The sequence below is a fragment of the Podarcis raffonei genome, chromosome 6, assembly GCF_027172205.1.
Source record: "Podarcis raffonei isolate rPodRaf1 chromosome 6, rPodRaf1.pri, whole genome shotgun sequence".
NCBI classification, from domain to species: Eukaryota; Metazoa; Chordata; class Lepidosauria; order Squamata; family Lacertidae; genus Podarcis; species Podarcis raffonei.
In genome coordinates, this window is record NC_070607.1 from 2,146,824 (window position 1) to 2,167,428 (window position 20,605).

General features: G+C 45.2%; 1 protein-coding gene across 1 annotated transcript in view; it reads right to left on the reverse strand.

The window, feature by feature from the left end:
• Positions 1 to 20,605, reverse strand: part of LAMC1 (laminin subunit gamma 1) — a 117,342-nt gene that overhangs the window by 47,025 nt on the left and 49,712 nt on the right. Inside the window, exon 2 of the mRNA XM_053390957.1 lies at positions 4,244 to 4,548. Coding sequence (XP_053246932.1) covers positions 4,244 to 4,548 — 305 coding nt within the window. The remainder of the gene's footprint in view (positions 1 to 4,243; positions 4,549 to 20,605) is intronic.

Here is a 20,605-nt window from a genome sequence, read left to right on the forward strand (position 1 = left end):
GAAAAACAACAACCAAATGCCCCCACACACAAAAAAGCACATTTTAAAAGGGCATAGGATGTAAATCAACCAAAGGCCTGGTCAAAAAGGAACATTCTTGCTTGGCGCCTAAAGGTGTGTAATGAACATTCCACAAATGGGGAACCACTACAGAGAAGGCCCTGCTCTCATGTTGCCACCCTCAGAAGGGCCTCAGAAGATGATCTCAGGGTCCGGGTAGGTTCATGTGGAAAGAAGCAGTCCTTGAGGTATTGTGGTCCTGAGCCATCTAAGGCTTTATAGGTCAAAGCCAGCACTTTGAATTGGGCCTGGAAACTAATTGGTAGTCAGTGCAGTCTGAACAGAATCAGTGAAATATTCTCAAACCGTCTTGCTCCAATGAGCAACCTGGCCGCTGAATTCTGCACTAGCTGAAGTTTTTGAACAATATTCAGAGGCAGCCCTACATATAACACATTGCAGTAATCTAACCTTGAGGTTACCAGAGCATAGAGAACAGTAGTTAGGCTATCTCTGTCCAGATAAGGACGTAGCTGGGCCACCAGCCAAAGCTGATGGAAGGCACTCCAGGCCACTGGGACCTCAGCCTCAAGCGACAGCAAAGGATCCAGGCGTACCCCCAAGCTATGAACCTGCCCCTTCAGAGGAAGTGTAACCCCATCAAGAGCAGGCAGCATTCCAGCCATCCGGTCTAGGGAACCACCCACTAACCGTGCCTCAGCCTGATCTGGATTGAGTTTAAGTTTGTTGGCTCTCATCCAGTCCATTATCAAGGCATTTCCACTGCCTCACCTGCAGATGTAAAGGAGAAGTAGAGCTGAGTGTCATCAGCATACTGCTGACAACGTACTCCAAATCTCTGGATAACCCCACCCAGTGGTTTCCTGTAGATGTTGAACAGCATAGGGGATAGGATTGAGCCCTGAGGAACTCCACACTGAAGGTTCCACAGGGCTGAAAAGCATTCCCCAAGGAACAGCCTCTGGGAAAGACCATCCGAGTAGGACTGGAACCACGCAAAGCGGTGCCACCCACCCCTAGTTCGGAGAGTCGCTCCAGTAGGATAACATGGTCAATGGTATTGAAAGCTGCTGAGAGGTCGAGAAGATTTAACAGGGACATGTTTCCCTTATCTCTTTCTCGACAGAGGTCATCATACAGGGCGACCAAAGCAGTTTCTGTGCCCAAACCAGGCCTAAACCCTGATTGAAATGGATCCAGAAAATCAGTTTCTTCCAAAAGCGCCTGGATCTGGTCTGCGACTACTCACTCCAGAACCTTGCCCAGGAAAGGGAGATTAGCAACTGGCCAGTAGTTAGCTGGATTTTCTGAGTCCAGGGAAGGTTTCTTAAGGAGTGGTTTTACCACTGCCTCCTTCAAACAGGCAGGGACCACCCCTCTTGTAAAGAGGCATTGATCACCTCCCTGGCCCAGCCAGCTGTTCCTTCCCTGCTGGCTTTTATCAGCCAAGAGGGGCAAGGCTCCAGAGTGCAAGTGGTCGCTCTGACTGATCCAAGCACCTTGTCCATATCGTTGAGCCTTACCAACTGAAACTCATCCACCACAACAGGACTAGACTGTGCTCTGGACACCCCATGGGATTCATCTGCTATAACAGCAGAGTCAAGGTCTTGGTGGATATAAGCGATGTTATCCTCAAAATGCTTTGCAGACAAGTCACAGAGACCTACCGTTGGTTCTACCATCTCCTTTGGGCCAGCCTGGAAAAGGCCCTGTACAACCTGGAAAGGCTCTGCCAGACGACATAATGAGGATGCCATGGAGGCAGCAAAGTAGGCCTTTTTTGCTGTCTTCCCTGCCACTAGGGAGGCTCAATAATGAGCCCTTACCAGTGTTTGGTTGCATTCATTTGAATCTTTCCTCCACTGTTCAAGCCATCTCCCAGCTTGTTTCCTTGCCCTTATCTCCAGAGTATACCAGGGGGCCAATCGGGCTCCACGAAGTGGGAGAGGGCACTCAGTGGCATTCAGGTGTTCCAGAGGTCAACCAGGGCTTCAACAGGCGCACCAGTCATATCAGCCAGAAAACCCCCCAGAGCCATTTGGAATCCCACTGGATCCATCAGCCGCCAAGGGTGGACCTTCATAATAGGTCCCCCATCTCTGCAGAGGGGGAAAAGGTGCTGAAATTCTAAATCTAAACAGGAAGTGACCACAACAAGGGACTGATGTCAATGTTCCACACATTCAAATCACCGTCTTCCTGCCTAGTTGAAAAGACAAGGTCCAGAGTGTGGCCTTCCATGTGCATTGGGCCGGTGACATGTTGGGACAGCCTCATGGTTGTCATGGCAGCCATGAAGTCCTGAGCCACCCCAGAGCCAGCTGCCTTGGCATGGATGTTGAAGTTTCCCAGAATCAGCAGTCTGAGAGTTCTCAACACCGCCTCCAAGACCAGCTCTGTCAGCTCAGGAAGGGAGACTGCTGGGCAGCGAGGCAGGTGGTAAACCAGCAGAATCCCTAATCTGTCCCGATTGGCCAATGCCAGGAACACACACTCTAGACCCCCCCAACCGGAGAGAGACCCTAGGGATAGAGAGAGAATCTCTATAGACTACAACAACTGCCCCTCCCCGACCCTCAAGTCTGGCCTGATGGTGCACTGAGTACCCCGGTGGGCACAGCTGGGTGAGACCAACTCGACCCTGTTCACCCACCCAGGTTTCAGTGATACATGCCAGATCAGCCTCCTCATTGATAATCAGATCATAGGTGGTCCTTCCCTTCCCCTCATATGAAGCAATTCCCTACATCTTACCCTGGTAAATGGAAAATGGCCAGTGATGATTTGCCTCAAGACCAACTGTCACACACAAGGGGAAGATGGAGCCAGGTTCAGGTACATAATACAGCTCAACTCAACTAAGCAGTTGAGTCCTCAGGGATGCTAGCATATCTTGGGATTTATTTATATCCCATATCCTTCTTTCTAAATGGTTTGGAATGCTTTGCCTGGTCCAGGAAGTAGGGGAGAAATTTTAAAAATTAACCAAAGATATGTACATGTATTTGGTTTGCTGGAAGTTTTCCAGTCTCAGAACCAAGTACCCATGTATAATACACACAATGAATCATACTTACACGAATGCTTTGTTTTAAATTCTCAGCTTCCGCTTTCCCATCGACTCACCACAACCCAAGGGAAACCAGCATAATTGCTCCAGAATAGATACCTGCCCCAAGGCTCTTAGGCTCAAGTCTGTCTTTTCTTGGGAGCCTGCATTCCAGCACATACTGAATAATCATCAGCGAGGCTTTCATGTTCACAGCAACCAGTATTTTTCCTGTTCATTTCATAGCTTTAAGATGTGCTGATGCCAATTTGAAAAGGAAGCAGGCGGATCCCACGGAAAAACAAATACAACAGCGATGCAGCACAACAGTTCTGTTTCCCTTAAAAGGAAGATGCCTGGTTTCCTTGTTAGGAGGTGTGAGAGGATGTAGATTTAAATGGATCAGTTAAACAAGAGGCAGTGATGGCCCCCAACTTAGATCACTTTTGAAGAAGATTAGACAAATTCAAAGATATTAAGGCTATCCAATGGCACTGTACTTCTGAATAATGCTGCTGGAAACTGCAGGCGAGGAGAGTGCTGTTGCTCTCAGGTCCTGCTTCCCACGGCCAGTGTGACAACAGGATACTGGACTAGATGGGCCACGGACCTGATCCAGCAGGCTCTTCTTACGTTCTTATAAAAATCTGCACCAGTTTTCCCCTGCAACAAACCACTAGACCTACACGGTGGACCACAAAAACAGCAAAATTCCCAAGCTCTCCCATTACAGTTTTACTAATTATTCTTCATCACACATGTATATCGGTCTCCTTCAAAGTAGCAGACAGGTTGTTCTGTGGTTCCCATTCATTTCAATAGAGATTGTGCCAGAGAATGTGTGAGGAATCGCACCCTGAGGCTCAGATCTGTCCATTCCCACTGTGCTGCACTCAGGCGCAAACCTGAAGCTGCTTCACGTCTCACGCCAGGGGTCTCCCTGACCAGCTGCTAAACAGCAAGATACAGAACACACCTGAAGAAGCAGGACCACAGATAACCTTGCTAACTGGAGCATGCTGTGGGCCTACATTGGGGTTATCCATAAAAAGTAGAGAGGAACGGCCTAGTGTCTTCTTCTGGTTGTACCCAGGAGAGACTTAGATATGAAGAACTGAGATGTGCCTCAATCACAGCCTCTGATCCAGATCCAATCCCCATTCTCCTTACCTGTAAGACAGGGCTGTTGTCAAAGTTGTAAGCGCTGGGCCTGCCCTCCAGTGTTGAAAAGGCTACGTTGCCTCCCGTGAGTGGAGAGATGTCACTGAACTCGTCTGTGCAAAGGGCCTGCTGTTCATCCTCCCCGGTCCTGATGAAGGCACGGCTGGATTTGCGGTAGGTGTTCTCGCATGAGCCACTGTAGTACTGGTAAGGCACCCAAGGACCATCTTCCCGAGTGCGTTTGTAGATGGCAAAGCTCTCTGGCCGGCTGGTGTGAAATTTCAGGCGTACGTATGTAATATCAAAGGACTTTCCTGTAAGAGAAGAAAAAGTATTGAGAGTTTGAGACTAAAACACAAGAGCAGGAAGAGAGAGAAATGTCTCTTCGTTCTTTTCAAAGTCTGCAGGGTCGACTTGCTATAAATGTTTGTGTGAAAAATCAAAATGAGAAGCTATGTTTATAATATCAAAACAAAACGAAAAGGCTATGTTTGTCATACTGTAAACTTGTAAATGGTCGCTCTCCTGGTTACTTGTGGCAAGAAAAGACATTAGGCAATAGGTTAGAGAGAGTTTTAGCACACTAGAGGAGAATGGACATTTCTTCCCAGCTGAAAATGTGCCACAAATGTTTTAGAGTGGTGTGCATACACAGCTTTGTCATTCTATCTGCAAGGAGTGCAACTGGTATTTATTTTAAATTTTTCATAACAGCACAACTGCCCACGCTGTCATTTTACTAAAGGAACAATTAATCAATAGCATTTGTATCCAGCCCGTCCTCCACATGAGCTCAGTGCAGAATGCATGGAACTTATCCTTTATTTGCCAAAGCAAGGTAGGCGAGTGATAGATTGACCTGTCCAAGGTCCTCAGTGAATGTCAGGGGGTGGACAGAGATTTTAACTCAGATCTACTGTGCCTAAGTACTATACTCTACCCGTGTCAACTCATGGGATGCAACTGTGGTGGTCCTTTCCAAGGACACAAAAAGTAATGTGCAAATTCACTTTTTGGACTCTACTCACCCAGCACAACGTGTAATATGGAGATAAAAGGAACAGGTAACACAGCACCGTCCTAGGCCAAAGTCCCACTTCTCCAGCACCCCATTCTCACAGTGTCCAACCAAATGCCTGTGGGAAGTCTGCAAGCAGAACCCAAGTGCGACAGCACTCTCTGCACCCGAGTCTCAGAAACTGGTAGTCTCCAACATATGGCCATTGTTGTTAGCATCCCAATAACCACAAGCCCCATGCATCTGTCTAGTCCCCTTTTAAAGCCATCCATGCTGGTGGCCATCACTACATATGATGGGGACAAAGTCCAGTTTAATTTTGTGCTGTGTGAAGAGGTTCACTGGATGACAATGAGCACCTACATTTTCCACACCATGCACAATTTTGTACATGTTCCCCCTCTTACTCACCCTTTTTTTCTAAAAAGTCCCAAACGTCCCAACTTTTCTCATAGAGCAATTGTGGCCTATAACCTCAGGGTTACTGGAAGCTTCTCTCTCTGTTTCAGACCAAACCCCAACCTGCTCTAAGGGGCTGATACATCTGGACAACACAACACGGTTGCTGTGCAAACCACTTAGAAGCTGAACTACACTGCAGGGTTGTCGCTCTCTGGAGAGCCCTTGCCAGACAAGGCAGCGCCAGAAAGACCGTAAGGCAGCTTCCTAAGCAAAATATCTGGAACACTTGAAAGTCTATATAAACGCTAAATAAATAAATGCTAAAAAACAACACCCCATTGCTTTGTTTTAAAAAGGTACTCGCATAATCTTGAGCCTCACATAATCTTAAGAACTCCAAGACAGCAGACATGTTTCTGTGTACGACACTGAATGAAACCACAGCAACTGGTTCAGAAGTGCAATATCGTTTCCCACAAAGATGATGGGCTCATACTTTCACTTTCCCTACAGTTGACACAGCAAAGAGGAAATGCTGGAGCCAAGCCAGAGAACCGGGAGAGTCGGGCCTCTTGTTGTGACAATCAGAGCCTTTGTTAGCTCCTCATTTCGTGCCATTATGGTTAGGATCAAGGAACTGTTTTCGACTCAACTTAGCCATCCCAGGAAGGAAGAAAAGGGGAATCCCCCTTTGATACTAATTCTTTGTAGGCAATCAAATGAAGAATAGCTTCAGGATTTATCAGCTTTAGCAAACAGCAAACAAAAAACCCACTCTCTTCCACCCCACCCCCACCCCCTGCCCACCTACATACATTTCCCACCCAGTTTGTGAAAAGAGGCCTCTCCATTATAGATTCTTTCCATTTGCTGGCATATCCCCAAACAGGCTCAATAAACGTCAAATAAACCAGCCATGATCATCTTTGCATCCTACGAACGTGCGGCACTCCAACATTTCACTCCCTTTAGCTCAGCAGTTTTACGAAGTATCTCCTACAGGGAACTCTTCCTTCATCAAGTTATCTGAAAAGGAACCCCAACCCACAGCAAGGTGGTTTTGGGGCACACTGGGGGGCAGCCTTGCAAATACAGGCGCAAATGCTGCTACCCCCAGAAACTTTTACTGTTTATACACTGATGGCATGGAAACAGAACAGACGTTGGGGCACAGCCCAGGGAAAGGTAAGCACTTTTAAGGTCAACTGTTTTCAATCAGTTGGGAAAATCCACTGGCAAGTAAGCTTGAACTTTGCCTCCATTTGTCACCTCTCTTCTAGTTACGAAAGCTTCCCTGTCTGGCCAGCTGGATGCAAGTCATAGCTTGCCACAGCCAGCCAAATGAACAGCTCTTTTCAATGGCTGTAACACATGCCATTCACATGGGTTAGTGATGGGGCTCCCTATCACCAAGGCCAGGGATAGGAACACCTGGCTCTCCAGATGTTGCTGAACTACAGCTCCCATCAGCCCCAGAAAGCACGGCTAGTAGCGAGAGGTGATGGGAGTTGTAATTCCGCAACATCTGGAGGGCCAAAGGTTTCCCAAGTGAACTGCAAATGTACTCTGGAGCAACTCTGTACTCTCCCATAGTTGTGCATTGCAGGGCCAGTGATGAAGGGTGGAGGGCAAGATGTCGTCAGCATTTTTGGTGTTTATTCCTCAGCAAGACCATCGGTAGTAGAGGACAGTTTGAAAGGAAATGATCTATTACAGCACTGCATCAGCATTATAATAGCCTAACTGTTAGTTGGGGGATTTGTGGCCCAGTGGGAAACATGCTGCTCTTGGCCTAATTTCATGAAAACCTCAGCATCCTCTGGCTCTCTGAAAGCCACATGCCTACAGTCCTTCCTAGAAATCCCTTCTGCTTCGTATTTGTGTGGGTGTGCATAGAAATGCATGGGGTGTTAGAGGAGGGGTAGTGCCTCTGGTGGGGGACATGCTCCTTCTGGGTAGTCCATCCACCACCGGTCTCCACTCTGCACTCAGCTCTCAACTGTGACTCATAGAAACTGTCAGCATTCAATACCAGCCACATGCCAGGAACGGCTTGGACTAGGCTAACCAGGTGAGGGTAGCAAATGAGTTTCAAATCCTTGGTGATTTAGGGACTGCATGTGAAGATAGACTTCAGCCAATTGAGTGGACGAGACCAGTAATGGGTCTAACGGTCAAGAAGGCGGTTTCTGCACATGCTGTAGAGGGAAGTGAGGGGCAGGTGAGGCCCATCAACCTAGGAAGGTAGCCCACCTAGGAGAAGGAAAACACTGATCCTAAACGTTTGCTACCTTGCAGCTACAATCATTTGTAAGAGTGGCTTCATGAGTAAACACTGAGGAACAATCTGTACCCGCCGACTTGTGGGACATCTTTGGGAGAAGAAAGGGCTCAGAAGTAAACCCGACGCAAATCCGGAGTGGAGTCTCTAAGGCAGTTGAATGGTGTATTGTAGGTCTCCTTCTGGCAACTCCTGAAAAGAATAGGAGCCGGGGCCATGGGGACTTTGCCCCCCCCCCATAAAATATCTGAGGGGGCTGGAGCCCTCCAAAGTTGATGGGCATTGCCATTCAACTGGTGTGCATGCATCACATCATGTGATCAATTATGTGGGGCAGGGCTCACCTTACTCAAGTTGGCACCCCTGCAACCACACTGGTGCCAAACATCTTGCTCTGCTTTCCTCACATCTGTGAGGATGAGAGGGAGGTCTCATCATCTAGGCAGCCCAGGACCTCCAAACATTCTGCCCAGGCTTGTCCCCTGGGGGAAGTTCACTTTGGTGCTGCTAATGCAGCATGAATGTGATAAAGAAAGAAACAGGGAAAACACACGTGTAATCCTGCAACAATACACTCTCCACCCACGCTGGCTGCAGCCTCCCCTCCCAAACTTTTCCTTTGGGGCAAAGTTTCTTAAATGGGGAAAAGGTTCTCCCCAGCAAAAAGGCAATGGCGCAAAATACTTAAAATTATGAGGCATGTTCTCTACCGTATCAGCTGGGCAGTGCGGATGGCACATTTTTGAAGGGGTGGTGCTGAGAAAGTGACAGAAGGAAAGCAGCTTTCATTTATGCATTTATAATGGACATGGAGAATCCATTATAAGAGCTTCAAGAGTTACATGTGGGGGTGTTAAAAAAAACCACCCTCCTTTTTGAATTGGGAATGAAATGAGCATTCTTAAGCTTCACTGTTCAAGAACACTGGCACTTCTGTTAAGAGACGCTTCAAGGAATTTTTTTTAGCAAGAGCTTGCTAGACAGCCTTCCACCACAGTTGTAGCTACAGGGGATGGTGCTTATTGTTTTCAGATTTTACAGTGGAGCACACTGGCTGCCATTCCTCAGCCTGGGTGCATAACTAGGAATTATTTTTATTTTTTGTCAATTGTCGCCTGACAAATGACTCCTGCGCTACTCCCAGTCCACGAGGCAGCCAAATGCACTGTGGGCTCCCGTGGCTCTTATGTCCTGGTGGCATCAGAAAGAATAAACCTGCGGAAGAAGAAGAACTAGAGAGCTGCCCCTGGGGTGCCTGAAGCAGTTAAGAAGAGTTACAACTGTGGGAAGAGCCAATAAATAAATAAATAAATATAAATAAATCTCCCACCCCCACCTTCCTCTCAGGGCTTCTTGGCTGTGAGAAAAGTTCCCAGAGTGAGGTGTACAGCTGCACACCAGCTGTTATTGTTTCACCTCAGTGGGCAGGACTGTATGCACACACTCTCTCGCCATAATGAATGCATTCTGCAACCAAGCAACAAAAGCAGATACGACAGAATGCCCTTTGCCCAACACTGCAACAGAGATGAGGATAGTTTGTGAGTGCATGTGTGCAAGCGCAAGTGTGTGTGTGTGTGTGTGTGTGTACATACACACACACACACACACACACAAACATGCACAATTCAAGCACAAAAGAACACACAGCCATTTATGACTGGCTAACATCTCAAGGAGCATAGATTTCTTAAACTTTGAACAACTTCAGTTATCCCACTGATCACAGCTGTTGCCATAACAAGTCACCGAGATTCTTTTCCCCATGAAAAATTGTCATGTTTGCTGTGGCACCTTAAAGTCTAACAAATTTACTGTGGCACAACTGCTTTCACATATAAGACCCTATTTCGGATGCTCAATGTGGTTTGTGAGAGGTTGTCAATGTTACACACATGTGGGACTGCAGGGTGTGTGCAGTCACCTGTGGACTTCTTAGTCATGCAAGGAGACTGGTGTGTAATAACTGCAATAAGATGCACTAGCATATTCACAGCTTAATTGTATCCCTCAGATTGTCCCTGTTGTTGTTGGCACCTGTCTGTCTTGAGAGACAATGGCATGTGCCTCCAGGGGTGAAGTCAAATCGCTGTGTTAGCGGCACTGAAGTGACCTCCTCAGGGTGAAGCCTGTATGGAGGTCCTGGGCTGCCCAGACGACAAGACCTCTCTCTCGGTCTCCCTGGTGTGGTCCAAAGGAAAGCACAGCAATATATGTGGCTGCAAGCATTCCTAGGAGGAGGCGTACAAGGTGCCATGCAACTGTCTTAGGGACTCTACTCTGGAATTTTTTACTCCTGAGTCTTTTCTTCTTCCAAAGATATCCTGCAAGACAGTGGAGGTTTCAGAACAGAGTTTACCTTCTCAGGTTGAGGAACCCCATCTACTCCCGACTTTCTTCTACAGAACAGGCAGAAACTGTCTTGAAAGTTGGACCCATTTAATGGTCTTGCTCCCTCAGTGCTATAATTTACGTGTGTACTCATCAGTACATCTCTGCAGCGGGTGGCGCTGTGGCTTAAACCACAGAGCCTAGGACTTGCTGATCAGAAGGTCGGTGGTTTGAATCCCCGCGACGGGGTGAGCTCCCGTTGCTCGGTCCCTGCTCCTGCCAACCTAGCAGTTCGAAAGCATGAAGTGCAAGTAGATAAATAGGTACCGCTCCGGCAGGAAGGTAACCGGCATTTCCGTGCGCTGCTCTGGTTCGCCAGAAGCGTCTTAGTCATGCTGGTCACATGACCCGGAAGCTGTATGCCGGCTCCCTCAGCCAATAAAGCGAGATGAGCGCCACAACCCCAGAGTCCGTCACGACTGGACCTAATGGTCAGGGGTCCCTTAACCTTTACCTTTAAGCTAGCAGTAGAAGATGCTGCCGCTGTAGTGATAATTACATATAAGCAGGTATGCAAAGAATTTCAGCTCACATGATACTTCTTCCATGCAAATGCATGTAAATATGAGCCCGTATTTGGGAATTTGATAACAATGTATAAATTGACCCACGGTGGAAGGGATAAGGAGTTCCTTTCTCCTCTGGAGTGCTTAAGCCTAGACTGGAAACTGCAGTCTTTGTACTGTCTCACGAAGCAGCAAAGCTTGCACTAAAAACAGCAGGACCACAAGGGGCACAGATTTTAATAGCAAGTGCCAAAGCCAATATATATTTTTAAAAACCTCCTGGCACACAACCTCTTATTTCCTAGGCTTTGTTTCTTCCATTTCAACCCAAGCTAAAACACCAATAACCTGGATTTGCAAAAGCAAGTTTCTGGAGAGGCCCTAAATGTGGGCTCCTTCCATCAATGCTGTCCATGGGAAAGTCTAGCATGCATGATCTACAGAGGCAACAAGCCTTAAGCAAAGGCAACCAGATGTTTTGCTTGCAGGTGTCATATTATAAAACAGTTCAAAAACAGACCGCTGTGCTAATGCAACAGAACAAAACCCACAATGGGTCAATAAAATACTAAAGCTTGGGTTTCAAAAGGCTGGTGTGTGCATGTGGCTTTTCAGTCTTCATTTTTCAGCAACCACCCTGGCCCCAAATGTTGGGTGGCCTTTCAGAAGTGCCCCTCTGAAGCCATTTCTCTTGCTTCCTTCTCAAAACCCACCTTTTCCATTAAGACTGTAGAACAGTCAACTAGTCTACATAACCCGCTGCTGTAACTAAGCTGAAGTATGTGTAACCAAAAATAATAAAATATTATTTCTGGTTTCCTCCTGCTCCCATTTCCCTCTTTTTTCTCTGCTGTCTCAGTTTTGATGTTATAAGCCCCTCAAAGCAGGGGCTGCCCTTCCTGAATTTGTAAGCATCTTGTGTAGCATTACAATGCAGGCAATACTTCCCATTTGTGCATGTTTGGCACACGCATGACCGCTGACACGCATGCCGTTTTTGGCACCAGAAGGGAGCAGGGGCAGAACGAGCTTACACGCGTCCCACTGACCTGCCTTGGAAGACAACCCCTGTGTATGTAAATGGGGAGTTGCCTGTGTATAATTTTAATAGATAACCAAGGCACCCCTCAAAAACTTCACCTTGCGAGATTATTATTCCTAACATGGAATTCAAAACATGGTCCCATTACAGCACAGAGGATTCCAATGAATAACAAGAAAGAACAGAAAAATCTCCAGACTAACATAGAAATCACACTGGGGTATTATTGTTTCACGCTTGAACCACGAAAGTTGGATAATCCCAAAAGGTCCAGAACTTGCTCTGCTGCTTAGAGGCTGCTGAGAAAGTCATTCAAATCAATTGTTTTTCCTCTCCTATATGCACCACAGGACATGGGGGGGGGAGCATAAGAAATTAAAGTTGCTAGAATGCTTTGTAGTTTGCTGTTCAGCAATTACTGGAAAGAATAAATAAGCAAGCCTTTTTCTCCCAAAAATCTGGCTCGGAGGAAAGGCCACAAAATTGGGAATGTTTGCCTGGTTTAAAAATAACTGTTTCTGAGACAAAAGGTTTACAACACAGATTACCACCGAACTTTCTGGTGTTGAGGGATTTAATTTTTTTATCACTTGCTTTTATTTTAGAAGTTATTTCTAAACCATTTTTGGGGGGAAGACGGATGGAGAAACTAAAGAGTGATGAGATAAGCATGCTTTTATTTTAAATAACAAAAAAAAAAAAACTCACTACAATGAGCCTCTTAAGGGGCTTGCCAATTGGCAGTTTGAATCCACACAACGGGGTGAGCTCCCATTGCTTGGTCCCAGCATCTGCCAACCTAGCAGTTTGAAAGCATGCCAGTGCAAGTAGATAAATAGGTACCGTTGCAGTGGGAAGGTAAACAGTGTTTCCGTGCACTCTGGCACTCGTCACGGTGTCCCGTTGTCAGTTTAGTCCTACTGGCCAAATGACCAGGTAAGCTGTCTGTGGACAAAAACCGGCTCCCTCGACCTGAAGCGAGATGAGTGCCGCACCCCATAGTCGCCTTTGATTGGACTTAACAGTCCAGGTCATTTACCTGTTTACCTTTTTACTATTTAGGAGAAGCTGGGAGGGGGAAGGGATTTGGAGCCAAGACTCAGTAGGTGGGAAAAGGTAATGCTATTCTAGGCTGCACAGAATCACAGAACAATAGAATGGTCAAGTTGGAAGGGACCCCTGAAGGTCATCTAGTCCAACCCCCTGCAATACATGGAAATGTCAACTAAAGCATCCATGACAGATGGCAATCCAACCTCTGTTGAAAAACCTCCAAAGAAGGAGAGTCCACAACCTTCTGAAGGAGTCCATTCCACTGTCAACAGGGTGCAATAGTATGTTACTTCAAGGGAAGTAACAGTACCGCTCTACTCTGCCTTGGTCAGTCCACACCTAGAGTACCGTGTCCAGTTCTGGGCACCACAAATCAAGAAGGATATTGACAAGCTAGAGTTGTGTGTAGAGGAGGGATACCAAGATGATTAAGGGTCTGGAAACCAAACCTTATGAGTAATGGTTGAGAGAGCTGGGTTTGTTTATCCTGGAAAAGAAGAGACTGGGAGAAGAGAAGAAGAGTTTGGATTTGATATGCCACCTTTCACTCCCTTTAAGGAGTCTCAAAGCGGCTCACATTCTCCTTTCCCTTCCTCCCCCCCAACAAACACTCTGTGAAGTGAGTGGGGCTGAGAGACTTCAGAGAAGTGTGACTGGCCCAAGGTCACCCAGCAGCTGCATGTGGAGGAGCGTGGAAGCGAACCCCGTTCACCAGATTACAAGTCCACCGCCCTTAACCACTACACCACACTGGCTCTCCAGTGGAGGAGATATGATAGCTATCTTCCAATATTCAAAGAGCTGTCACATGGAGAATGAAGAAAGCTTGCTTTCTTCTTTTCTCTGGCGGGTAGGAGCAGAACCAATGGATTCAAATTACAGTGGTACCTCGGTTTAAGAAAAGCCCTGTTCACGAACCATTCGGTATTCCGCAAAACCAGAAATAGTGTTCCGGTTAGCTAATTTAATCTCGGTCTACGAATGGAAGCCGAATGGTGGAAGGGCACCAGCAGCGGGAGACCTCATTAGGGAAAGTGCGCCTTGGTTTAAGAATGGCTTTGGTTTAAGAACGGACTTCCAGAACGGACTAAGTTCGAAAACCGAGGTACCGCTGTACAAGAGAGGAGATTCCAACTCAACATCACAAAGAATTTCTGACAGCATGGGCTGTCTGACAGTGGAGTAGACTCCCACAGGAGGTGGTGGACTCTCCTTCCATGGAGGTTTTCAAGCACAGGTTGGGTAGCCATCTGTCATGGATGATTTGACTGAGACTCCTGCATTGCAGTGGGCTGGACTAGGTGACCTTCAGTCCCTTCCTACTTACTTATTCAAACCTTTATTAGGCATTATACAAATAAAACGATAAAAGAGAAAGTAACATATAAAAGCCTTGAGATATATACAGAAAGGCAGCAGTTGGCTACATACATATATATATATATACATATAAAATCAGTGGTTTTCCTTGCTAACCCGCTCCTTGGAGGGCTACTACCAAAAACTCGGCTACCCCCGCCGTTACCCTTTGGTCAACGTCGGATAGGCAGAATCCCACACATTCACCTTGTTGGGGCTCCAGACCACCCAAAAGAGGGGACAGCACGCGTTGACGGAGCGTACTGTACAATGGGCACTGAAAGAGAATGTGCTCTACCGTGTCCGGGACATTCATAAAACATCTGCAGAATCTCTTGTTTCTGGGGATGTTTTGATATCTTCCCCTGACAAATGCTGAGGGAAAAACATTCAAACGGGCCAGCATAAAGGCCCTACGTTGGGCTGGAATTATTAATTTGGTGACGTAATTGGCTCTGCTATCTAAGATATTTAAATCATAGAATATGGGCGAACAAATTTTGTTTACAGCTGCCATAATATTTTGCCTCTCGACATCCTTTAGTCTAGTTAGGATATTATGGAAAATGTATTGCTCATTAGAATTGTACAGGGGCTCCAGCTCGATGCCTAAAGATTCAATCTTTTTTTCGAGGTACTGATACCATCTTGATTTGTAGGAGTCTTTGAGCAAATCAGCGAGCAGACTTGATGGAGGGCAGCGAAAATGGCAGCGTAACCAGTACTTTATTGAGGTGGACCAGGCCCAATATTCCATTGTGTGTATGCCTATTTCTGCACACATTGTTTCATATTTGATCACAGTTGGGAGTCCAAGAATACGTCTCAGAAAGCTGGAGTGAATCTTTTTTAGATCACTATTATATGCTTGGACCCATAGCGGGATTCCATAGAATATCTGGGATTGCACTTTTGTTTGGAATATCTGATTGGCCGCAGGAATAAATTGATTGCCTTTCTGATAATAAAAACGGGCAACAGCTGATGAGGTGCACTTTGCCTGTTTTATGGCATTTGTGCGATGATTTGCCCACCCTAAATTGCTCTGGAATAAGATTCCCAGATACCTATAGATTTTCACTTGTTGGATTTCCTGCCCTCTTATTTTCCATTTCTCTAATTTCCAACCATTCGAGAAGACCAAAATTTTTGTCTTCTCATAATTTATAGAGAGCTTGTTACATTCGCAGTAAAGGATCAGAGAAGATATAAGACGTTTCAGACCCAAGCTCGTTAATGATAGTAGAACAGCATCGTCTGCGTATAATAACAGAGAAACTGGTTTCTGATTAAGTTTAGGAGCATGTGATTCTATTTTTTGAAGGTGATCTGGCAAGTCTGATAAAAATAAATTAAATAGGAAGGGGGCAAGAATACACCCTTGTTTTACCCCTTTCGAGTTTGGGATGTCTGGTGAGAGGTGACCTTTGGTGTTAAGTTTGACTTGACAGATATTGGAAGAGTATAAATTTTTTATTAGGATCAATAAGCGCTGATCAATTTTTAATTCTGTGAGTTTCCTCCACAGCTTTGGGCGGTCAATTGAATCAAATGCACCACGAAAATCTACAAAAGCAGCATATATCTTAGATTGCCTTTGAGATCTGTATTTTTCAACCAAATGCATAAGTATAAGGCAGTGGTCTAATGTAGAGCAACCTTTGGAGAAACCTATTTGTTCTTTCCCTGGTAAATTTAGATTTTTCATCCAGGTAAGGAGTTTAGATAAAAGGTGCTTAGCGTAGATTTTCCCTATCACTGATAATAGGCTTATCGGTCTATAATTCCTTGGTTCTTTTGGGTCGCCATTTTTAAAGATTGGGATAATTATTGATCTTAACCATATCTCAGGTATGATCCCATATTTATCTATGAGAGTAAACAATTGAGCTAAGGGTTCTGCCCACCAATCTATATAGGTCTTGAATAATTCTATTGGTAGACCGTCTGGCCCAGGAGATTTCCCCGATTTGAAATTTTTAACTATCTCTCTAATTTCCTCTTCTTCTACCCTTGGCCACTCCTGGAGTTTATTGATTTTATTTTTAGTGGTTTCATTTCCTTTAAGCTCACTGTGTAGATTGTTAAATACCGATGTAAAATATTGGGACCATTTGGATTCTGCAATTGGTGGTAGAGTTAGTTGATTTTCGGCTTTCAATCCTCCGTACACTAGGTTCCAGAACGCTTTGTTATTTTTACTCTGAATTGAGTCGAGTAATTGTAGCCATTTTTGGGTTGCATATTTCTGTTTCTTTTCGGCCAGAATGTAATGATATTTTCTTTTTTCATCAAGATAAGAGGGCTCTAGTTTAGTACGATTATTTTTAAATGTTTGGCGCAGTTTTCTTTTTAGCTGGAAACATTCATCGTCAAACCAAGGGCTGGCGCTATGTTTAAGTACCCAAACTTTAGGTGGAGTACTAAGTTCTACGAACATTTGGAAGATTTCATTATAAATTTTCGGAATATCGCTGTAGGAATTAGTAGTCTTTAAGTTGGATAATACTTGTTTTCTCAGGTTGGCTGTAAGTTTTTGCCCCACTACTGCACTCATTTCCTGGGACCATTTTAATTGGGTCATTTGTTTGTATTGAGAGGGTTCCATAATATTGTGCTTGGTTATTTTGGTTTCGTCCTTTAAGTTAATAGACAACAATAATGGCTGATGGTCGCTTTCAGTACGCGTTCCAATTTTGAGGTCCATGATCGAATTTACCTGGCTTGAGAGCACTACAGTCCCTTCCAACTTTACAGTTCTATGATTTTGTACTCCTCTGCTGAAACTACCTCCCTCTTGAACAGTTTCTCCTGGGGGAATATGGCTATCAGGACTTATATGTAACATGTACTTAGGCGCTATGGGTTAAATTGCACATTTACACCAGCAAACAAGTGTCTATTAGTGCGCATGCTTAACTCTTCCAACACTATTTTTCTTTGAAGCCAGGCTTCTAGCTGATGCCCAGAACCAAACCAGCATATTTTAAATAGAAAACAAAACCAAAACCCAAGCCCAGTCATTTCAGCATGCCAGTGTCAGAAAGCCTTTAAAGAAATGGTTTATTTATTCCAAAGAAGAGCAGAAGGTCAACTTTTGCCTTTCTTCAGATGCCAAAAATATTAGGGTTGGCTTAAAGGATGGGCTTCATGCTACAAAACTAGCTTCATTATTTTTGCTTTATACTACCAAAAGGGATGGGCTTTGTGCTACAAAAGTGGATTTTAAGTTTTATATTAACCTTGTGCTGAGTTACTCTGCACAAAAGGTGCATGCAGGTCGAAACAGAATGGATAGAAAATGCACTTAAAATGTTTTCTTCAGAGAGGAAGTGTGTTAGAAAGTACAGCAGCAATATATTTTCCTCTTGCAGAAAGGAGAGAGCAACTTCAATAATCTTGATGAAGAAAGATAACCCTTTCAAAAAGCTCCCATACCTGTTCCAGCTACGTTCTTTGCCACGCCACTGACTCTCTACTGGACTGTCCACACATCATTAGTTGTTCTATTATGCTTCTCCAGTGCTATCACATGTTTGTTGTCTGGAGGAGCACTCTTGCACTTTACTGCAACAAAAGCAGGACAAAAACCCCAGAACATCTGTGTCAGGAAAAGTTATAGGATTTAGCAGGAAACCACAGGGCATGCACCTACTGCAAATGAAAAAGAATGATTTCCCGCAAAGCTACTGGATGTACAATGCCACTGAAAGTGTACTGTACAGTACTGTATATAACTGCCCTGATAACAATCACGAGCACAAATAATAAGGAATGCTCAATTAAAAGGGTGTCTGGGAGAGTGAGGGGAGATGTGCAAGTTGCTCATGCTTCACCTTTCACCTGAAGTGCTCCCAAGCTTGCAAGCATCCCTAGTGCCACAGGGAGAGTGCACATGTTCTGCATGTATGGAGCTTCTAGCCTTGCCATTTTAAAAGAAAGACCTTAAGTACCAAGGATGCTAAAGTCACAGCCCAAAATCAAGAGACGAATGAATACTTTGCTAGATTAATGATTGTTTTAACACAGTTCGAGCCATATTACCTGTATACCAGTATAAGCAAAGCTGTGCACAGGGGCACTCCCCTCCCCAGTCACCCCAGCCTCCGGGTCATTGATAAATGGAAGACCAGCCACCAGCAGCCCACTAAGGAGAGGACCAAGGCCATCAAATCTCAAACTAGGAGACCAGGGAAGGTGCTGTGGCTAGAATCATTTTGACTTGGGGGCAGGGTGTTTGGGCCTATGCCACCACCCCCCAAAAGCGTTCCTCTAGTTAAACTAGGTGTTGGCTGAGGCAATAAATGTTCTGCTGTCACACTGCAGCAAAGGAGTAAGGCACAAAAATAGGGCACTGAGGAATGTGTGGTCCGACTCAAAAGCTGCAAACCAGCACTACCTCATGACTCTATCCTGAAGATTTCATCTGCTTTGCTGAGAAGTGGTTTTTTAAAGTTCCTGTCAGCAGCAGCAAAGGAAGCTGGACTGAAATGACTTTGGGGGGCAGGAGGAGGTTCTCGCCTCCTTGATCTCTTTGCATGAATACCAACAATGCTAAGGAAGTGCTACAGCCTTGAATCTATAAATAGAGAGAGAAGGAAAAGTATGGCCATGTCCATGAAGGCCCCTCTCTTATTCTCAGGGCACAAAAGCCCCATTGTCCTTGTGCTCTTCAGAACGGATGGATAATTTATATCATAAAATATCCCTGCCAGCTGACGCTCCTCATAAAAGTGCCAGATTGTGAGAAGATTGCCTTCATGAGATAAGCATAGGCTGAAATCCTCCCACTCTTGATCCCTGCTCGGGAGCTCAGCCTTTTGAGAGCCCTTCTCAATAGCCAGTGCATTTAACTTAACAAAACAAGCAATTCTTTTGGAGTAAACAATGTTCATCCAGGGACATATGGGCAAAGGTGGCAGTGGGGACAGAGAACGCTACCTGATCATCTCAAGAGCCACACAGAAACTTCCTATTTTCTCGCAGGAGTGTGTTCGCTGCAACCAGAAGCAAGGCAAGAGTCTTTAGCAAAGACAAGACCCTTCCCTCCCTTCCACCACAAAGACTGCTATACAGGTTCCACTATGGGCAGGATTCCTGCAGCCACTTCCTTCAGGCACAGTATTAGTGGGGGGATGCTGCAAAGACACCTGACTCCTGGAACACGCAGTGTCTCCCTGAGGCACAAAAATTAATGCCTCAAAGTAAACACCCTCTGTTAAGTCTAAGACATAAACAGCAAGGAAAATATTCCTTCAAGGGGTTCCTCCTCACACACCCTCCATGGATATGCACTGTTAACATTTACAGAACACTCTCCCATGCAATGTGCAGAAAACAATGCACCCTTAAAAGGAACAGAAATCAAAAGGTAGAAATTTACAGTAAAACAGTCAGAGAGTTACAAAAAAAAACAAATAGATGCTAAATCTCCATGGCCAGGTGAAATAAAAATGCCCCAAGGCCCCAACAAACCACCTAAGAACTCATTTGCCTTAAATAGTTACCAGCACGTCAAAGTTAGAAGTTGAGTCAAAAAGCAGCTGTATTTAAACATATATGGGACTCTCTCTTTTTCCATTCAGGACTCAAGAGGTCCAGATTACCCATGACAGAAGTTTCAATTTTTTAAAAAAGAAAGGTACTTTACTGGTGCAAACTTCTACTTGCTTGGCATCACATTTATGCTGGGATCTTGGTACCTACTAGTGTAAGGTCAGCACATCTGAGATCAGTACGCTGTGCTGACATGTTAAAGTGCTGCCAATCAAATTAAGACATGAGTTAAGCAAGTTTTTGTATTTTTTCTACACATATTGTTGTTAAAACTAGGCCTCAGGCTAAATGCAAAAGGTCCAACTAGATGGGATGGTAGCACAACATCTCTCATGTTAAAATGCTGGCCATGCCAATTAATGAGAGGAGTCTTAAAGCAGAGAAGCAACAGAAGAAGCTGAACTTCTGCTCCATCCATTACTCCTCCCCTCTGCCCTCGCTTCTTGGTGCAGAACCTGGCTAAGAAATAACCGGGAGGGAACGCAATTCCTCTTCATCCTGGAGAAGAGTGACTAGTGGGGTGCCACAGGGTTCTGTCTTGGGCCCGGTCTTATTCAACATCTTTATCAACGACTTGGATGATGGACTCAAGGGCATCCTGATCAAATTTGCAGATGACACCAAACTGGGAGGGGTGGCTAACACCCCAGAGGACAGGATCACACTTCAAAACGACCTTGACAGATTAGAGAACTGGGCCAAAACAAACAAGATGAATTTTAACAGGGAGAAATGTAAAGTATTGCACTTGGGCAAAAAAAAT